This window comes from Elgaria multicarinata, chromosome 5 (genome assembly GCF_023053635.1).
Source record: "Elgaria multicarinata webbii isolate HBS135686 ecotype San Diego chromosome 5, rElgMul1.1.pri, whole genome shotgun sequence".
NCBI lineage: Eukaryota > Metazoa > Chordata > Lepidosauria > Squamata > Anguidae > Elgaria > Elgaria multicarinata.
In genome coordinates, this window is record NC_086175.1 from 67,262,620 (window position 1) to 67,281,258 (window position 18,639).

At 39.3% G+C, this 18,639-nt stretch overlaps 1 protein-coding gene across 9 annotated transcripts in view; it reads right to left on the bottom strand.

The window, feature by feature from the left end:
• The window catches only part of CASK (calcium/calmodulin dependent serine protein kinase), a 171,894-nt gene that overhangs the window by 110,338 nt on the left and 42,917 nt on the right, over positions 1-18,639 (bottom strand). For all 9 annotated transcript variants that reach the window (XM_063126548.1, XM_063126546.1, XM_063126543.1 and 6 more), the window contains exon 2: positions 14,032-14,144. In XM_063126548.1, the coding sequence (XP_062982618.1) occupies positions 14,032-14,144 (113 nt within the window). The remainder of the gene's footprint in view (positions 1-14,031; positions 14,145-18,639) is intronic.

An 18,639-nucleotide genomic window follows, 5' to 3' on the forward strand; every position in this document is an offset into this window, starting at 1 on the left:
GTCAACCAGCACTGTACAAACGGCTCCCTGAAGACTTCCATGTCTCTATCCTTACTATCTCGATTCTTGCAGCTACCCAGAAGAAAAATACTTCACTGCCAGTGGGGGTAGGTGTTTCCTTTGGCTGTGATGGCAGGAGTTGAACAAATGACATTAAACTAGAAACTGAAAAAGTTAACTGATAAAAGTTTATCTTTAGTTAACACACAAACAACGAAGAATGCTGAAAAAAGTGGAAGACACTTCATGCTTTTGTTGGACCAAACTCAGTGAAGAGAGTACACTCAGCAAACATTGAATCATCACGCTCAGGTCAGCGCCCCTCTCAGTCCTTGCTGAGCGCCCAGTTCATCCACCCATAAAGCCAGCCCTGTGTATAACAGCATCTCTGATCACTTCATGAGCATGACTGTTATTGTAAAATATAGTAATTCATCTCCTTCTCCATACCCCACAGCAGGCAAAGTCTCCCAAACCTATTAAAAGCATGCTTCCACAAACTGTACAACACAAACATTTGAGTTGTAGTGTTTTCTTGTACACCAATATCATACCATGGTTTGTGATGGTCAGCTGCCTTGACATACAGATGGTTTTCTTATTTAAAACCAATGGTTTGCCTTTGGGATTACACCTTCACCAAGGCTTTACCCCAGCTCTGATACCAGCACAGGAACCAGATTGATTAACAAAATTCTAAGTGAAATCCAGATAGATTTCAGCAAAAGAACAATAAAAATGTTTACCTTGTAGTAATCATATTTTGTAAGTCAAATATTTTTTATTCATAGTACAGGTAAAGCTTTGCTTGATACTGTGCCTTGACATTAAACATAATTCCAGAAAACTTCCAGTGAGAGGCAGATTTTAAAACCCTCACTTCTCAATTTGAACCTAATGAATTAATTGCTCTGATTAATGCTATCAACCTGAAATCATTATCTCAAATCAAGAGCTAGTTATAAAAAGAACTGTTTCTAAGAGCAAATGGTTTCCAAATGCTAGTTACTCTGCTTCTGAATGAGCACGGTAAGCGCATGAACAATAATTTATTGCATGGCCTATATTCAGAACCAATGCCTGAGTTGATCTCACCAACTACAGAAGCATCAGCATCAGAAATAATATTTCACAGCTCCATATTTTATGAGTGGCAATAAGTGGTTTAAATTAATGGGCAGAAGCAAAGGGAAATATTTTCACACAGCTGATCTCTCAGCATGTGAAGAACACCACTGCAAGAACAAAGGCACACACCTATAAATTGCCCCAAATAAAGAACTAAGTTATACAGATTGATGGAAGACAGTTAATTCCTCTCTTGTATACAAGAGGGGACATGGAAAACTGTAATTTCTAGTTAAAATATCACTATTGCTCAAAAAAATAAAGACAATCTCCTTGAAAACTGTACACGTGTTTAGCTTAAACAATGTACACGTTTAGAGAGAAGCACCACAAATTTGAGGAACTTAAAATGCAAAGTCTTTCCCTTTCTTCAAGAAACATGTAGGGGATGTTCATACAACATGCTAACCCATTTTGTGAGTTGTTTCGACATTTTGTTGTTGTTGTTGAACTGTATTGTCTGAATGCAACTAGGGTGGCTTGTTAACTAGGCAATTTGGCTTATTTTCTCTAACAAGCCACCTTGAGAACCCACAGTTTGTTGTTGGGCTAAGGGTGGGGGTTGGGATGTTCACCAAGCCACACTGCATTGTGAACAACCCACCTTGGCTGTGTTCAGACATGATAACCCATCCTGAGGAAAACATGCTGCATTCAGATAATACACTAACCCACAGTTCAACAAACAACCCATGGTTCAAAACAATCCACATTCAACCACTGAGTGCTGTGTGAACAAGAAAAGGCACTGGTTTGAAGGAAAGGCTCACTTTCGGAGAAGAGATAAGAATGAAAGATTAGTAGATTGCGAGATGATCTGTTTCAAAAAGACTAGTAAGGTTCATCCCTCACATTATTTATGCTCCTGTTTTAAGGAAATCTCTCCCCAAAGAACATGGGGAAGTGGGAAGTGATACTTTACTTGATTCTGAATGTAAGCATTTCAGATACATGGTTATGTGAGACATCTGGCCAAAAATTAGCTACATGGTTGGGTATGATATGAAGTGCCAACTAATGAATGGTATGACAGTTACCTTTAAAGGTATATTTGGCCCACAGAACATATAAAATGGCAATCTCCTGATTTCTCTCAAAGTTGGCATCTTTTCTGCTGGAAAGGTAGTCAATGATAACAGACCAAATCTCCCCTTAAAAAGGCCTAATGTGGTCTGTTAAAAACTAAAACTATTTTGTAAAGTAAAATAAACCTCTGAACCACAGTTTGATGGTTAGGATTTTTTTATTTGTCCCAACTAATAACATGGCCCATCACAAGAAGCAAGGCACATAGTGGATGATGTACCAGCTTGAAAACAGGTGTCAGAGGTTATCCAGACAACAATGCCATTATTATTATTATTATTATTATTTATATTTCTATACCACCCCATAGTCGAAGCTCTCTGGGTGGTTTACGTAAGATTAAAACAATTAAAAACAATATACAACATTTAAAACCATAAAAATGTACAACATACACAGAAACATTTATCTAAAAACAATTATAAACAACTTTATAAACAACTATAAAAACAGATCCAGAATTGATGAAGCTCATCATATATTCCTAATGCCTGGGAAAAGAGAAAAGTTTTAACCTGGTGCTGAAAAGATGGCAAAGTTGGCGCTAGGCAGGCCTTGTTGGGGAGATCATTCCATAATTGAGGGGGGACCACTGAGAAGGCCCTCTGACTTGTTGCCATCCTCCCAGCTTCTCTCGGAGTAGGCACCTGAAGAAGGACCTTAGATGTTGAAAGTAGTGTACGGGTAGGTTCGTGTTGGGAAAGGTGTTCCATTATGTATTGTGATCCCGAGCTATGTAAGGCTTTATAGGTTAGAACCAGCACCTTGAATCAGGCTTGGAAATGTACAGACAGCCAATGCAAGTGGGCCAGAGTCGGTCTTATATGTTCAAATCTTCTGGTCCCTGTTATCAATCTGGCCACAGCATTTTGCACAAGCTGCAGCTTTGGAACCATCTTCAAAGGCAGCCCCACATAGAGTGCATTGCAGTAATCTAACTTGGAGGTACTAGAGCATAGACAACTGAAGCCAGATTATCCCTGTCCAGATAGGGGCGTAGCTGGGTCACCAACTGAAGTTGGTAGAAGGCACTCTGTGCTACTGAGGCCACTGAGCCTCAAGTGACAGAGGATGTTCTAGGAGAACCCCCAAGCTATGGACTTGCTCCTTCAGGGGGAGTGCAACCCCATCCAGAACAGGTTGAACACCCTCCATCCGGTCAACAGAACCACCCACTAACATTATCTCAATCTTGCCTGGATTGAGTTTCAGTTTATTAGCCCTCATCCAATCCATCGGCACAGCCAGGCACCAGTTCAGCACATTCACAGCCTCACCTGATGAAGATGAAAAGGAGAAATAGAGTTGCTTGTCATCAGCATACTGATGACAATCCACTCCAAAACTCCGGATGATCACACTCAATGGTTTCATGTAAGATGCTGAACAGCACCCCTGCGGAACCCCATACTGGAGAATCCACGGGGCCAAGCAATGCGCCCCAAGCACCACCTTCTGAAGCTGACCTGCCAAGTAGGAGCGGAACCACTGCAAAGTAGTACCTCCCATTCCCAACTCAGACAGTCACCCCAGAAGGATACCATGGGGAGAATCAACAGAGTCACACTCCCCCTGTCTTTCTCTTGACATAGATCATCATACAGGGTGACCAAGGCTGTTTCCGTACCAAAGCCAGGACTGAAACCCGACTGAAATGGATCCAGATAATCGGTCTCATCCAAGAGTGTCTGGAGCTGGCTTGCAACCACCCAGTCAAAGACCTTGCCCTTGAATGGAACATTTGCCACTGGCCTATAGTTATTTATTTATTTCTTACATTTATATACCACTCCGTAGCCAAAGCAATCTGGGTGGTTTTCAAAAGTTAAAAACAGTGAACATTACAAACAAGTATACAAAAATTTAAGACCATCAAAAGCATAAATACAACAATAAAACAACTATTCTGGGGTCAGTTTAAAAAAGATTTTATTAAGATTTTCTGGGTCCAGGGAAGATTTCTTCAGGAGTGGGGTCACTACTACCTCTTTCAGATGGCCCAGGACCACTCCCTTTCGCAAAGAAGCATTAATCACTTCCCTGGCTAAGAGAGCTGTTCCATTACTGCTAGCTTTTACTTCCCTGATGAGGTAAATTGGCTTGTTCTTCTCTTAAACAGAGCATCTCAGAACGTTTTGTAAAATATTCTCAATAATCAGTGATCCTGTTCAACACTAAAATGCTTTCACCTTTGATATCAACACACCACTTTACCAATGCAGAGAGCTTTGGCTATTGGGCGGTATAAAAATGTAATAAATAAATAAAATAAATAAATAGTGGAGAAATCTATCTTCTACAGGGAGTTGAATTAAACTAGAATCCAAGGACCAATTTATAGAAATTCCACCCTCACCCCCAGTGAAACTAAAGTCATTCAGGTGCCTGGACCTTGAACTAGAACTGAACTCCTTCATACAGGTAGTGGTAACTGATTCAAAATAGAGGATGTGATCATCAGAAACTCAAGAAGATCTGTCAACCCTGGAGAGACTGTCAAGAGAGACTATTGTTTACCAGGAAACCACTAAAGGGAAAGGAGAAGAAAAGGGGAAAGGGGGTTCTGGATTGAATGAATAGTTCTGCATCTACCTTGTACAAAATGCTTTCTAAAGACATATTTCAGATGAGCTGTATGACATTTTTCAATCAGGTCTAGTTCAAGGTAACATTATTACTTTGACTTGCTCTTCAGTGTACACATTCCAACTCTAAGTGAAAATAGAAACACAAGAATCACCTTGCTGGAGAAGACCAAGATCGGACATGTCAAGGAGTCTTTCCAACAATAGCCAACCAAATGCCTCTGCTAACAAAGAGAGTCTGATCGACATGGAGGAGGAAGCGGCGGTCCTTGCTTTGTCCCAATTAAAAGCTTGGTGTTTCACAAGTTGCTCTGGCCTGTATTAATGTATTTGAACTTTATTTCAGCTGGTAGAGAAGTGGTTCAGAAAAGTATAATTTTTTTTTAAAAAAATTTTTATGTAGGCTTCTTGCTCTGCAAAGTGCTAATGCCTAGTAGAGCCATTCATGGATTGACGGGCTCTGCTAACAAAAGGTACTCCCACCTAATTTGGGGTGTGTGTGTGTCTCTGCTCCCTCTGTGCACCACAGCTCACCCCATTCCACAGGGTCCCCCAACCCTCTGTATAGCATTTTCAGGGGGCTGAAGAGGCTGTCATGGGGAAGCGACATTAGGGATGTCCGCTTTTGCCAGCCTAGTTGTACACATCTAAATCTAAACACAACCACATGCACATATTTAGCATGAATATCCTCGAAAAAGAGAAAAAGAAACATACACATTCACAATCATAAATTAGTTTCCAGAAAGAAAGCTGGAAAGAACTATTTTAAAGCATTTGTCTCTGGCAGCACTAGAAACTAACAATGTACATAAGAGCAAATGAAATGAATGAGACTTGTTAGACATTGCTAATTTAATTTTATTATTCTAAAGCCCACCAGTAACATCATCAGAAGGCAAGGAGATCAGAAGCATGGGATTACAGGTCAAGAGCTAGCAGGGTTTAGTGGCTAACGTGTTGGACTGGGAGTTGGGAGATCTGAGTTTTAGTCCCCACTAGGCCATGGAAACCCACCGGGTTACTTTGGGCCAGTCACATACTCTCAGCCCAACCTACGTCACAGGGTTGTTCTTGTGAGGATAAAATGGAGAGGAGGAGGATTATGTAAGCCACCTTGGGTTCCTTGGAGGAAAAAGGGTGGGATATAAATGAAATGAATAAATAAGAAGAAAGGCCATCCAAAAGCAGGGGCAGAGGCAGAGGTGAAGTCAAACATAGGCAAGCAGTTTAAATCAAGTCCAATCCAAGGAACAGGGTCTTATCAGGAGTCATGGGGTTAGGAGCAGGAGAGATTGGTTCAAACAAGAAGCAAGGTCAAGAAAACAAGGTTGCAAGGTACTGAGAGATGAAAAAGTTGCTGTTCCAGCAACCAGCAGACCTCAACTGAAAGCTTATATAGTCAAGTCTCCCAGCCACACCCAGGTACATCTGGAGGTTGTTAGTGCTGGCCAGCGATGTTGTGATTTTTTTTAATAGCACTTCATTTCTCCGCAGAAAGTTTTCCATTTCATAAATTCATTGGTAACACTGAATAGGCACCCATTTCAAACACAACATTGGGCAAACTTAGTAGTTTCAAAGTTGCAATTAAAGTTTTTCAGGTGATTCTCCCTAACAAGAATGTGAGAGAATACATATATGTCACTGAAATACATATACGTCTCAGAGTGAAATGGCATTAATAAATAGTGATAGGGAAATTAAAGATCTCCAACAAATTTAGTGGCAGCGAATTGAACTCTACTAGAAAATATGAATGGTTGTCAACATTGTCATATACAGATTTTGGGGTTGCTAAAATTAATTAGTGTAGCCTTCCCCAACCTAGTGCCCTCCAGAACAAGTAGACTATGACTCCCACATCGCCAGCAGCCATGCTGACTTCAGGATACTGGGAATTGCAGTCCAACATATTTGGACTTAATATGGCAAAGACTGAATTGCTTGTTTTTCCTCCTAAACCTTCTCCTCATCTCTCATTCTCTCTTACTGTCAATGATGTTACGCTTACTCCGGTCAAGGAAGCTCGTAGTCTTGGCTTTATATTTGATTCCTCGCTCTCCTTTATTCCTCATATTGAGGCAGTAGCTAAATCCTGTCATTTTTTCCTGTATAATATTGCCAGGATTCGATCATTTTTGTCTGTCTCTTCTGCCAAGACTCTTGTTCATGCATTGGTTATTTCTCGGTTGGACTACTGCAACCTTCTTCTCACTGGCCTTCCTTCTTCTCACATCAGTCCGTTGGTTTCTGTTCACCACTCTGCTGCTAAGATCATCTTCTTGGCTCGCCGCTCTGACCATGTTACTCCACTGCTGAAATCTCTTCATTGGCTTCCAATTCACTTCAGAATCCAATATAAACTTCTCCTGTTGACCTACAAAGCTTTTCACTGTCTAGCTCCTTCCTATCTCTCCTCTCTCATCTCACACTACTGCCCCGCTCGTGCTCTTCGCTCCTCTGATGCCATGTTTCTCGCCTGCCCAAGGGTCTCTACTTCCCTTGCTCGGCTTCGTCCATTTTCTTCTGCTGCCCCTTATGCCTGGAATGCTCTTCCAGAACATCTGAGAACTACAAGTTCAACCGCAGCTTTTAAAGCTCAGCTAAAAACTTTTCTTTTTCCTAAAGCTTTTAAAACTTGATGTTGTGCGGACTTTATACTGTTAGTTTTACCCTACCCTGTGCCTGTTTACCCTACCCAGTGCCTGTTTGCATTCTCTTCCCCTCCTTATTGTTTTATTATGATTTTATTAGAATGTAAGCCTATGCAGCAGGGTCTTGCTATTTACTGTTTTACTCTGTACAGCACCATGTACATTGATGGTGCTATATAAATAATAATAATAATAATAATAATAATAACAACAACAACAACAACGTATCTAGATGGCACTAGGTTGGGGGAAGCTGAATTAGTGTTAATGGTTTTCAGTATCGTTGTTAATATTTCTGGTCAAATACTTGCAGTGTATTGGGATGAAAAATAAAAATTGAGTACTTTCTCAGCTTTGCTGTTTATTAAATGCAAGTAAGATAAATATGCTAAATTAGATCCCTATTTAATGACTTTCTGATGCAAATGGAAAATTTCCAGATGCAAATTTATATTGGAAAACGTTCCAGTTCAAAGTGTTCTGGAAAACCGACATCACTGGTCCTGGCTTCAGAGTCTCCCTTGCTCTTGAAAAGCTTGGCTGATGGAAGTCTTGAGGAATGCACTTCACGTCCAAGTGGTGGGCTGTGCCTCCACCTTCTGGCACCACTGGGTGGATGCTCGACCTCCTCCTCTGATTCCACCAATGACATACAGCCCTCAGGAACCTCTTTCTGGGGGTTCCTCGGGGACCACCAATGCTGAACAGTCTGGTGTAGCTTTTTCATAGCTGCCAGTGGTACCTGGAGTATCACTAGAGTCAGGGGCTCACACAGAGTCTTTCGACTCTACAATATCAGGGCCTTTACTTTGTAGAGTCATCCTGGCCCAGGTCTAGGTCAGGCATGACACCAGCCACTTAAAGTTTGAAGACAGGAACTCATTTATACTAAAATTGTTACTAATGTTCCTGGATTAAGAAAATTAATTGAGATTTAGTACCTTTTGTCAAACTATTTTTGACATTAACAATGAACTTCTGTTTGGAAGAAATAAAGATCTATCCTTTGGGGTTATCCAGAGCCTAGGTCTGAAAAGATGGAGGATTAAGATACTATTAGTGTCAGCTGATACTATTCACATAAAGTTAGTGGGCAATTTAAAATATTTTAAGTATGATGTGCCATAGTATGCAAAACACACGATTATGTTTTGGGACAATTAATGTATAGAACTTGATGGTGTTAAAATGTAGCTTTTTTCAGGCAATTACTAAAATTTAAAGAGGAAGACACAAGTGAAAGAACAGTAGAAGACTTCACATAATTAGACACTCTTCTACAAAGTGACTTGTACAAATATAACATCTGACTCACCACACCTTACTAATAACAAAAGGCCAAATTACTGAGCAGTTTATTTTTATTCAGAGCTAATCAAAGCCTTTCAGAAGGAAAGCTGGACACTAAAATAGCTAGAAATTTCAACTTGAAGACATAGATTCTTTCAAAAGTCAGTATTTTGTCTGGAAAAGTCAGAAAAGAAGTATTTTACAAAGGCACAATAAAAATAAGAGGCACAATCTGGGCAAAGATGACCATATTAGATCCCACTGATAACATGAGTTTCTCCCCTATTGGAATAGAATGCAACTTAAAACTGTTTAACTGTATTGCACCCAAGGACATTAACTACTAATGTTTCACAGATATTCAGTATTATTAGGGAAGAAAACAAAGAGAAACTGAGGAAAATAAACTATTATCTAATAAACATAGAAAATAAAATCCAACTGAATAGAATAGGCAATTTTTTAAAAAATGAAATAAGCATTTTCCCCCAAGCAATTCTCCAGTGACAACCCAACTACAGTATTTTAAGGGAAACACCACCAGTAACGTTTTTCTCAAAAGGTTTTTAAAATCAGGAACATTTAAATAGCCTGAGGACTCTACAGGGTCACCTTCTTAGAGAATCTCTAAAGAAAACAACCATGTGCATGAGGAAGCAGTATTTATGAGATGCATGGATTAGAACTAAAAAAAAAAATTGCAAAGCAGAACGTTGAAAAAGTTTTTGATATACACTGCTATTTTAATTTGGGGAGCAAACAAAAGGGTAATCTAGAGATTGTATTTTGTCAAATACAATCTGTTAACAAAGTTTTGGATAATATCAAAGGTTAAGTAATGGGAATTTCCTAACAGCAATGATACTCTACTTTAATATAAACTTTCCTGCTATTTGCACATGGAATATTCAGTGTGCATTTTAGTTAATAATACGTAATTTATCATTTTCACTGGTGATCCAATATAAATTACATCAGAACTTGTTTTATGTTTTTCTAAACAGGGTCCAAAGAACCACAAAACATGTATCTAGAGGGAACTCCAGGCAGTACCATTTTGCAACTGAAAAGACTTTCAAAAGTCTGCTGTTCAGGGGGGAAGAAAGTAAAAAAAATTATGAGGAATACCCTCAATTTGTGTACAATTAATACAGGTCTATGGCTCCCAGTCACCAGGCCTGTTCACATGATCAAACAAGCCACTGTGGGTTAAACAAGCTTAACCTTACAACAAACCATGGGTTATTTGAGAATTATTTCCCTCTCAAACAAGCCATGCTATCCAGGTTCAGATGACATGACAAGCTGCGTCCAGGCGGGTAATTTAGCAAATAGCACCCCGCATAGAAATGTAATAAATAAATAAAATAACTTAGCAAAGACTGAGGTAAAAAAGATGTCCCCCAATAACCTGACCTAAAACTTTAACTGTATATGTATATGTATGTAAGAACTGATGATGATGTGAAAAAAAGAGAAGGATCTGCACTGTAAAAGATTAATGAAACTAGATGGAGAGAAATCTAGGAGATACTGGTAACTTGTGTGGCTGGCACTAGTATGTTATGTAAATAAAGCAGGCATTGGTTTGCAATTTATAATCCAATTTTTGTGTTACATTTTTAACAAGTTAATTTCACCCTCTGTAGAAAAGTTTAAACTAAAATGATAAAGATGCAATTCGTAGTACTACTTTTGCCAACTCAAGATATTTTCACTGAAGGTCAGTTGGAAATAAATTTCAAACTTGGTATTGAGCTGAGGTAAACCAGGCCAACTTTTTCTCATCAAATTATTTTCTTCCTTTGTATCATAAGTATCTATTTAGACAATAGGTCTTGCTACTCACAAAAAAATCATTAAGAAACTGTACAGAAAGAAAATACATTTTCCCCACATGATGTATAATTTTTATACATGTCTATCATGTCCCCCATTCTCACCTTTATTCTAACATAAGTAGTCCTAAGCATTGTAAGATTTCTTCAAAGGGAGATTGCTCCAACACCTGATCATTTTGATTGCTATTTTCTATACCTTCTCCAGCTTTCCAATATCCTTTCTGAAGTGTAGAAGTCAGAGCAGTAGCCAGTATTCCAAGCGTGGGAACACCACAGATTTGTATAAAGGCATTATGATATTGGCAGTTTTATTTTTGATTCCTTTCCTAATGATCCCCAACATGTAATTTGCCTTTTCATAGCAGCACACTGGGCTGACATTTTAATCAAGTATCCATCACAACCCCAAGAACCCTTCTCTGGCAGCTCAAACCCTGCCAGTGTAGATGTGAAATTAGGACTTTTTGCCTGGATTGAGACAAGCTCATCAGTGATAGTTTTACATAAATGTTTTCCTATTACATAGTTTTTAAAACAATTTGGGGATATAAAGGTTGGGTTGCAATATAAACATTCCATAAATTCTGTTTTGTGAAGTAGTACTTTACTTCCTATTGTCTTTGTTTAATCTCCTTCCAATTATTTGCATTGGGTAATCCCAAATTCTGTATTATGGAAAAGGGGAAAAGAATTCTGTATCCATACTCTCCACACCATACATACATTTCATAAGCTCCTAGCACATCCACCCACTTGCTCACTCATTTTTTTTTCAAAACTAAAAAGCCTTGAAATAATTTATTCTTTTGTCTTATAGCAGGTGTTCGAACCCCGTGATAATTTTGGTTGCCCCTTTCTGCACCTTTTCCATTTGTAGAACAACCTTTTTGGAAACTCTACTCAGTATTGCAAATATGGCTGCATCACAGGTAAGGGGATGATGATACTAGCAATTTTATTTTCAATCCCTTTTCTAAGAATTATTAGGATAGAATCTGTATTCTTCACTGGTGCCATATGCTAAGTTAAAGTTTTCATTCAGTAACCCATACTGGCAGGGCCAGCCCTACAATTAAGCAGCAGGCAGTGGGCACAGCAGGCAGCGCAGGATGGGAAGAGCGGCAGATTGTTTCACCCTCCCCACTCAAAGGGCCCACTGCTGCTTGCCCAGCCACTCTCCCTCTCTTGCCGCTGCTTCCCTCTCTAGCTGCCTACTTGCTTGGCCAACCGGCCAATAGCTTGTGGCCACCCAGCGACTTCTCCTTCCACTGACTGGTGGCTCTCACCTTCTGCCCCAGCCACAGGATTCCTGGCTGGGAGACTTGGCCAAAATTTCACACGACCTCTTGTGTTAGTTTGGTGGCATCTCCCAGCCAGCCAATGAAGGAAGGAGGAGCCACTGCCCCACGAGAGCAGGGAGCGGAGAGCCACGGGTTCCCACCATGGTGCAAGAGGGGGGAACCAGGAGCTGCCGCCACATGAGAGCAGGAAGGGGGAGAAGAAGCAAGGGGGGGGGGCAGTGATGGCAACTTTGGTTGGGCAGGGCCTGCATATTGGACCCAGTCAAGTATAATTGGTAGAACTTTGTTCTTCAAAATGAGTAATAAAACATCAAATTATTTTAAATATCAAAATGTACTATAGGGAAGGAAAAATGAGTATTCACGGATCCTATGGCTTAAGTACAAATAAAAGCTTATACTTCGAAGTTCTTTAAAACCAAACAATTCAAGGCTAGAAAGAGGGATGGACAATAATGCTGAGCAATAGTTGATCTATTCAGTAGGTCAGTTAAAGCACATTAAAACAGTTTAAAAAAAACTCACCGTGTCAACATTTACGTAAACTGGCTTATATCTTATACGTTACAGAGGCCATTAAAAGGATCTCTGTCAACTGTAATTAAATTGGGTTTTCATGTGTAAACTGAAACTTAGCTATCCATTGGATTTCACACTTCTTCAAATTTCGTGACACAATTTATCTGTAATTTGAATGCATATTTTGAGAGAAGACCCATTTAAATACATATTTTGAGAGGAAAATACACATTATATATATTTATATTGAGAGGGATTTTTTAAAAAATTGCCAATTAATGCAGAAATGGAATAGAATTAAGGGTAAAAAGTGTGAAAGTAACAGATAAGTGGTCAGAAATAGGCAAGATTTACCCATCCCTAGATCAAACCAATTCACAGTTATATGTATAACTCCAAAGAGATTTCTTTGAAAAGCTGAAGCGCTAAATTCTTAACACTTTATTGAAGAGTCTGACTGCACGTTTAGGTTAAAGGTGCTTCCAAACAGATGGCTCCTATGCTGCCAACCAGAACATATTGTGCAGTTGTTCCATCTTTTTTTTTCCTCAATGGATTTTCTACAAGAAGGAAAAAGGCTGGAAATGTGGTGGGAAAATGTGAGAGGTTTATGAATGAAAGAAAGGTGATAATGTCTGGAACCCATGTACATTCCCATCAATGAGGCACAAGTGATGATGTCATAAAAGCCTCATGTAGAAGTACCCAAACACTACTCTTCTGAGAGATATTACAGTATCATCTTATATTAAAGTATCTTGTTCTTCAGTTTGTGCAAAAACAGATTGTTCCTTTGATTTCCTTGTTGAAGTCTTACACATAAACAGTCATTTAACACAGCCAACAGGCAAATGGCGTTGATCATTTCAATTGCTTTTTGTTTAAATGTCAGGGTTAAAACTAAAATTAAAAGAATTTCCGAAGGTGAGACTCAGACTGGGTTCAGACAACACAATAACCAATGGTGGTTTAAGTAGTCGACGGTTGGTTATTTGACCCACCGTGTGTTATCATGTTGTGTGGAGGGAGTTTTTAAACCAATGATCTGTTATCTGACCAAAATAATCAACACAAATAACCAATGCTGTGCAGAGTTGGCTATTTGAACCACCATTGGCTATCGTGTTGTGTGGAGGGCACTGTTGGTTATTTTCTCAGCCATCATTGGTTATTTCGTCAGCCACAGAGTTGCACAGCAAGAGTAGACAAAGCAGCAGCTGCCGCTCTAGTGCAGCTGGCAGGATAGATTTTCAGCAGCAATGAGAGGTGAAGAAAAGGCGGGAGATCAACTCAGCAGGGACTAATAATTAACTCAACGCTGATCCTAATCCACACCATGGTTAATTATTATCGTGTTGTGTGAGGAGTACCCCCTAGATAAACAACAGTTGACTGGATTATTACCCCACTTTTGACTATTGTGTTGTCCGAACGTAGCCAAAGTTTTGAATTAAGGGAATTTCTGAAGGTGAGACAAAGTTTTCAAACATAGAGAAAGAGCATTTCCTTGGCAGAGATTCCAATAAAATGTTCGGCCACATGAATTAAATTCATAATTGACAGAGTAAGAGGACACTAGAGGCTGGACAACACATACTGAACAATAAAAATCACTCATTTTTACCTTCTGTACTTAATCCTGGACTTGAAGTGAATTTTGCTACATCGACAATCTTTACAGCAAACTGTTGCCCCGTCTCTCTGTTGATACATCGCCGCACAACACTGAATGGACCCCTAGAAAGGAAGGCACCACTTAGTTAATTGATTTAAATTTCCAAAATAGCCAATTCTTATCTACACATAGTTTTATTATTTTTCATTGTTAAACTTCCACTTCCATTTTAAGAGGTTCACAGTGATACGCAGTCAAAGAAAAAAAGGCCACCAAATCAGTTATAGATTTGTAATAACGTAAGTGCTGCATATTTTTCCATCCCCCACTGCCAATTTCCATTTTGTCCCCTTAAAAATCTAGGAAGAAAAACAGTTTTTCCATAGCTTCAAAATTTCCAGACATTATACATCTTTACAAAGGATTATTTTATGTATACAGTCTTGGGATGGTTTTTACTCCAAAAGGTGTGTCCCCCATCACAAATTTAAATAAATAAAATTGCTCTGTAAATTTCATAAATGCGCCAAATTGTACAATTTCATATACTGAGTGTCAGCCCTTCCAAACCGGACCTCAGAAGTTGTTGGATTACAATTTCCAACGTTGTTCTTTCCCAAGATTGGGAAATGATTATGCATTTCATGTTGTTAAAGTAGTAAAATAAACTTAGGCTTGGAGGGATTTGGAACGAAATCAGTGTTGCTTCAAGAACTATGTTTAGGGTTAGTAAGCAGGGCCAAAACGTAAATAAATATATAATGTAATAATGTATTGGGCAATATAATCACTACATGCCAAATTCACTACCACTGCAGCTCAATTAAATTCTTTTTTGCCAGTGACTTCTTTAAAAAAAAGAAAGAATGCCAACCATAACTGCGAACTCATTCTTCAGGTGTCTGGGAATGAGTAAGAGAAGACGAACAAGTTCATCCATGAACATTAGCATTCTTGTGGGAATCTCACATTTGGCAGAAGTAAACTTTTTTTTTTTTACAAGAACAAAAGCCCTAAAGTGAGCGGACCCAAAAAACAGCTTCGTAAGGACTGGGCATTCTTAGAGATCATGGAATGTTTGCTGACTTTTGAAAGAGGAGGGAAAAGGAAAAATTGGAGGGGGTAGAATGGAACAGAATATTCTGGAGAAGGGCATGGTTGGCTGGCACCTTGAAGAGAAGCATTCCATACTGCAACGTGTCTTGCAAGTTCCATTTGTAAGCTCAAGATCTCCATACTTATCTAAAACAAGCATAAGCAACCTGGTGCACTTCACATGTTTTGAACGACGACCCTAATAACCCCTGACCATTGGGCATGTTGACTAGTGCTGATGGGAGTTTTAGTTTAAAACATCTGGAAGGTACCAAATTGCCAACTCCTGGCCTAAAGTAAACATTTTCTTTCCAGTGCAAACTAATAGCAGCCCAATGGAAAATTCCACAATTAGAACAGGAATTTTCGATGATTGCGCTTATTATTTTATCCACATAGCTTTTCAGATGGGAAGATTAAAAAATCTGCAAGTGGCAAAAGAAAGCACTAGAAAATGACAATAATTCACAATCCTGTATCACTGAAGCTTTTCAGCAATGATAACTACATAAGACTGCATAGAATTGTAGATGAAAAGCTAAAGTCTTTTAGCTTTTCATCTACAATTCTGTAGATGAAAAGCTACACAAGAGGGCAAGTCCTTCCATTATTGTCAGTGACTCAGAATGTTAAGTTTTGCCCATTCATTTCATATGAGCTGTCAGCCACAATGCCCTGTACAGAAATCCAACTATTTTCACTCTGTTTTTATTTAAAGATAGTGCTAACGTTCTGTTAAGATAATCATATTCACATCAGTGTGCAAAAACCTTTGCAACTGTAATGCTTTCACATCACTAAAATTCAAATGATACTTTTAAAATCTGAAATAATTTGTTCTGAAATTCATGAATAAGCTAACCAATTTTCATTTTAGTATCTCAGTTTCCAAAGCATACATCACATTAGAATATGCTTTGATTTTTTCTCCACTTAGAAACTGTAATAAGTCAGACATTGTATTGTACTGGATTTTACATCTCTCCCGACAACCTTTAAAAATGTGCAGGTTGATGTGGGATTGCAACCTGAAATGCAAAATGATGCCCCATTTATGTCTCAATTTTTAAGGAAGATTTTGCATCGCATTGTATTTTGCATTTTTCTCCCCTCTGTGAATACAGGTGTGGCATCAAGCTAGCATTTAAACTTGAAACACAGAAATGTGTCATGAGCTCGTGAATAAAATTTCATTTTTTCTCAAATGTTCAGTGGAGTTATTGTATTACTTAAAAACAAACAAAACTGAACAGGCCTCACGTCACTTATGCAATAATGACTTTATGAAGCAATCTTATTAAAGAGGAATTTGAGAAACAGTGTGCTGTAATGGTTTGAGTGTTGGACTGAGACTCAGAGGACCCGTGTTTTAGTGCCCACTCGGACATGAAGCTTACTGGGTGACTTTGGTCCAGTCACTGACTGTCATCCTAGCCTGCCACACAGGATTGTGAGGATAAAACGGGGAGGAAGACCACCATGTACACCACTTTGGGATCCTTAGAGCAAAGGTAGAATATAAGTGACAAATATAGCAAAAGAAAAAATGCAGATTTTTCAATATATCTTATAAAAAATTAAAATACAGTTGCTTGTTTCACTTGGCTCTCTTAACATACATGCCCACACATTTAGGGGGAAACACCAAACATACATCTCTCATGACAACAACACATGCAACTTCATCTGAATCATTGACCCAGTTCAGGCAACACGCAAAGCCATGGTGGTTACGCATTTTGAGTGAAACATTATGGCTTTGTGTGTCATGTGAACCATTCCTAACCATGGTGGCTACATAACCACGGTTTAAACACACTCACTAACCATTTGCTGCAAAAGAGTTAGTGGCCTAACCATGGCTCCACGTGCTGTCTGAACAGGCCCCAAATGGGTTAATGTGTTATGTGAAGCATTCCTAACCATAGTGGCTACATAACCATGGTTTAAAGATGCTTACTAACCTTTTGCTGAAAAGGGTTAGTGTGTTGTTTGAACAGGCCTATTAAGAACTGAGGGATGGGGTGGACCCTCCTAGGCAGGCACAACAGGATAGTGGGGAGTGTTCCTACCAAAAATCTCAGCTACGGAAAATTCCTAAATAGAAGCTCCATGCAGGCGCAGAGCCCATGTGTGTGATGCACAGATACCACGAAGAAGAACAAAATGGTTATAGTAGCATGGTTATGGATGGGAGACAATTTCAATTGTTTCACATTTTAAACCAACCAACCTAATTTGCAGTTTTTGAACAAATAAGTGAATTGGAACACGATCATCATACAGTTTTTGCACTTCTTTGAACTTTGCAGGGCAGTTCTCTATCAAAAATGTGAACAAACTGCGTATGTTAGGGGAAATTGCACACATTAGGAGAAATTACAAACAGAAATTGCACACATTAGGGGAAATTGCAAACAGAAATTGCACACGTTAGAGGAAATCCCGCACAGAAATTGCACACATAAGGGGAAATTGTGCACAGAAAGTGCACATGTTAAGGGAAATATAGCAAAAATGTGTATGAATTTGAGTGGACTTTTTAGCAAAATATTTGCAGACTGATTCAGAAGTGGGACGAAACAAAGTTGTGCATCAAAAAGTTTGAAAGTTGTTGAAACCAAAACAGATTCATCCATCTCTAAGCATACTATTCTTAACCAATGTCCTGAAAATCACATAGGATGGACTCTCTATTTGTTTATAATTAAGGTTTAGCTTTTCTCCATCTGATAGTTTAGCCTCACATGTCTAGATACACAGAGCTTTTATCAGTGCTTTTTTGTTCCTAGTTTCATAGGCTTCAATTTTGTAGCCGTTCTACAACAGGACTCTACAATGGAGAAGGACTGTATACTACCAGAAGCTGAGGATTCTGAGAGACTTCATCCTCTCCAGCTGCTGGGTAATGCCATCCAATTTGGCTGTGAATGTCTTTTATTACGAAGAACAGCATCTAAAATTATCTCTTGCTTTGTTAATATAAAGACTTCCTAATTTATCTCTGTGGCCCACAGGCAAAAGGAGTCTATGTGCTTCAACCAGGACGGAAAGCACTTCTGAGAATAGCTGGACTTTGTATTTCCCAAACTAGAAGATCAACCATTTCCCCACCCCCTTCATCTCAGCGTAACCAGGGACATCATTTTTTGCTGCCCTCAGGGGCACTGAGGGCAGCAAAAAAACCAACACTTTGCTGCCACTATTAAATCTTCAATTTGCCACCCAGCGGAGCTTTTTAGAGTTGTCCGGGGGCTATTACACATTGGCCCCAAGGACATGATAGAACCATCCAAGGCCCGCTGTAATGAATTTGCTAGGCACTTCCAGAACAAAATCCTTTGCATCGGCCAGGATTTAGACTCCAGTGTTATAGCAGGTGAATCTAGTGAGGTGTCCAGAGTACAGTCTTGTCCTGTTTCCTTGGATCAGTTTCAGTTGGTACAGCTCGAGAATGTTGACAAGGTGCTTGGACAAGTCCGCGCAACCACCTCTGTACTGGATCCTTGCCCCTCTTGGCTA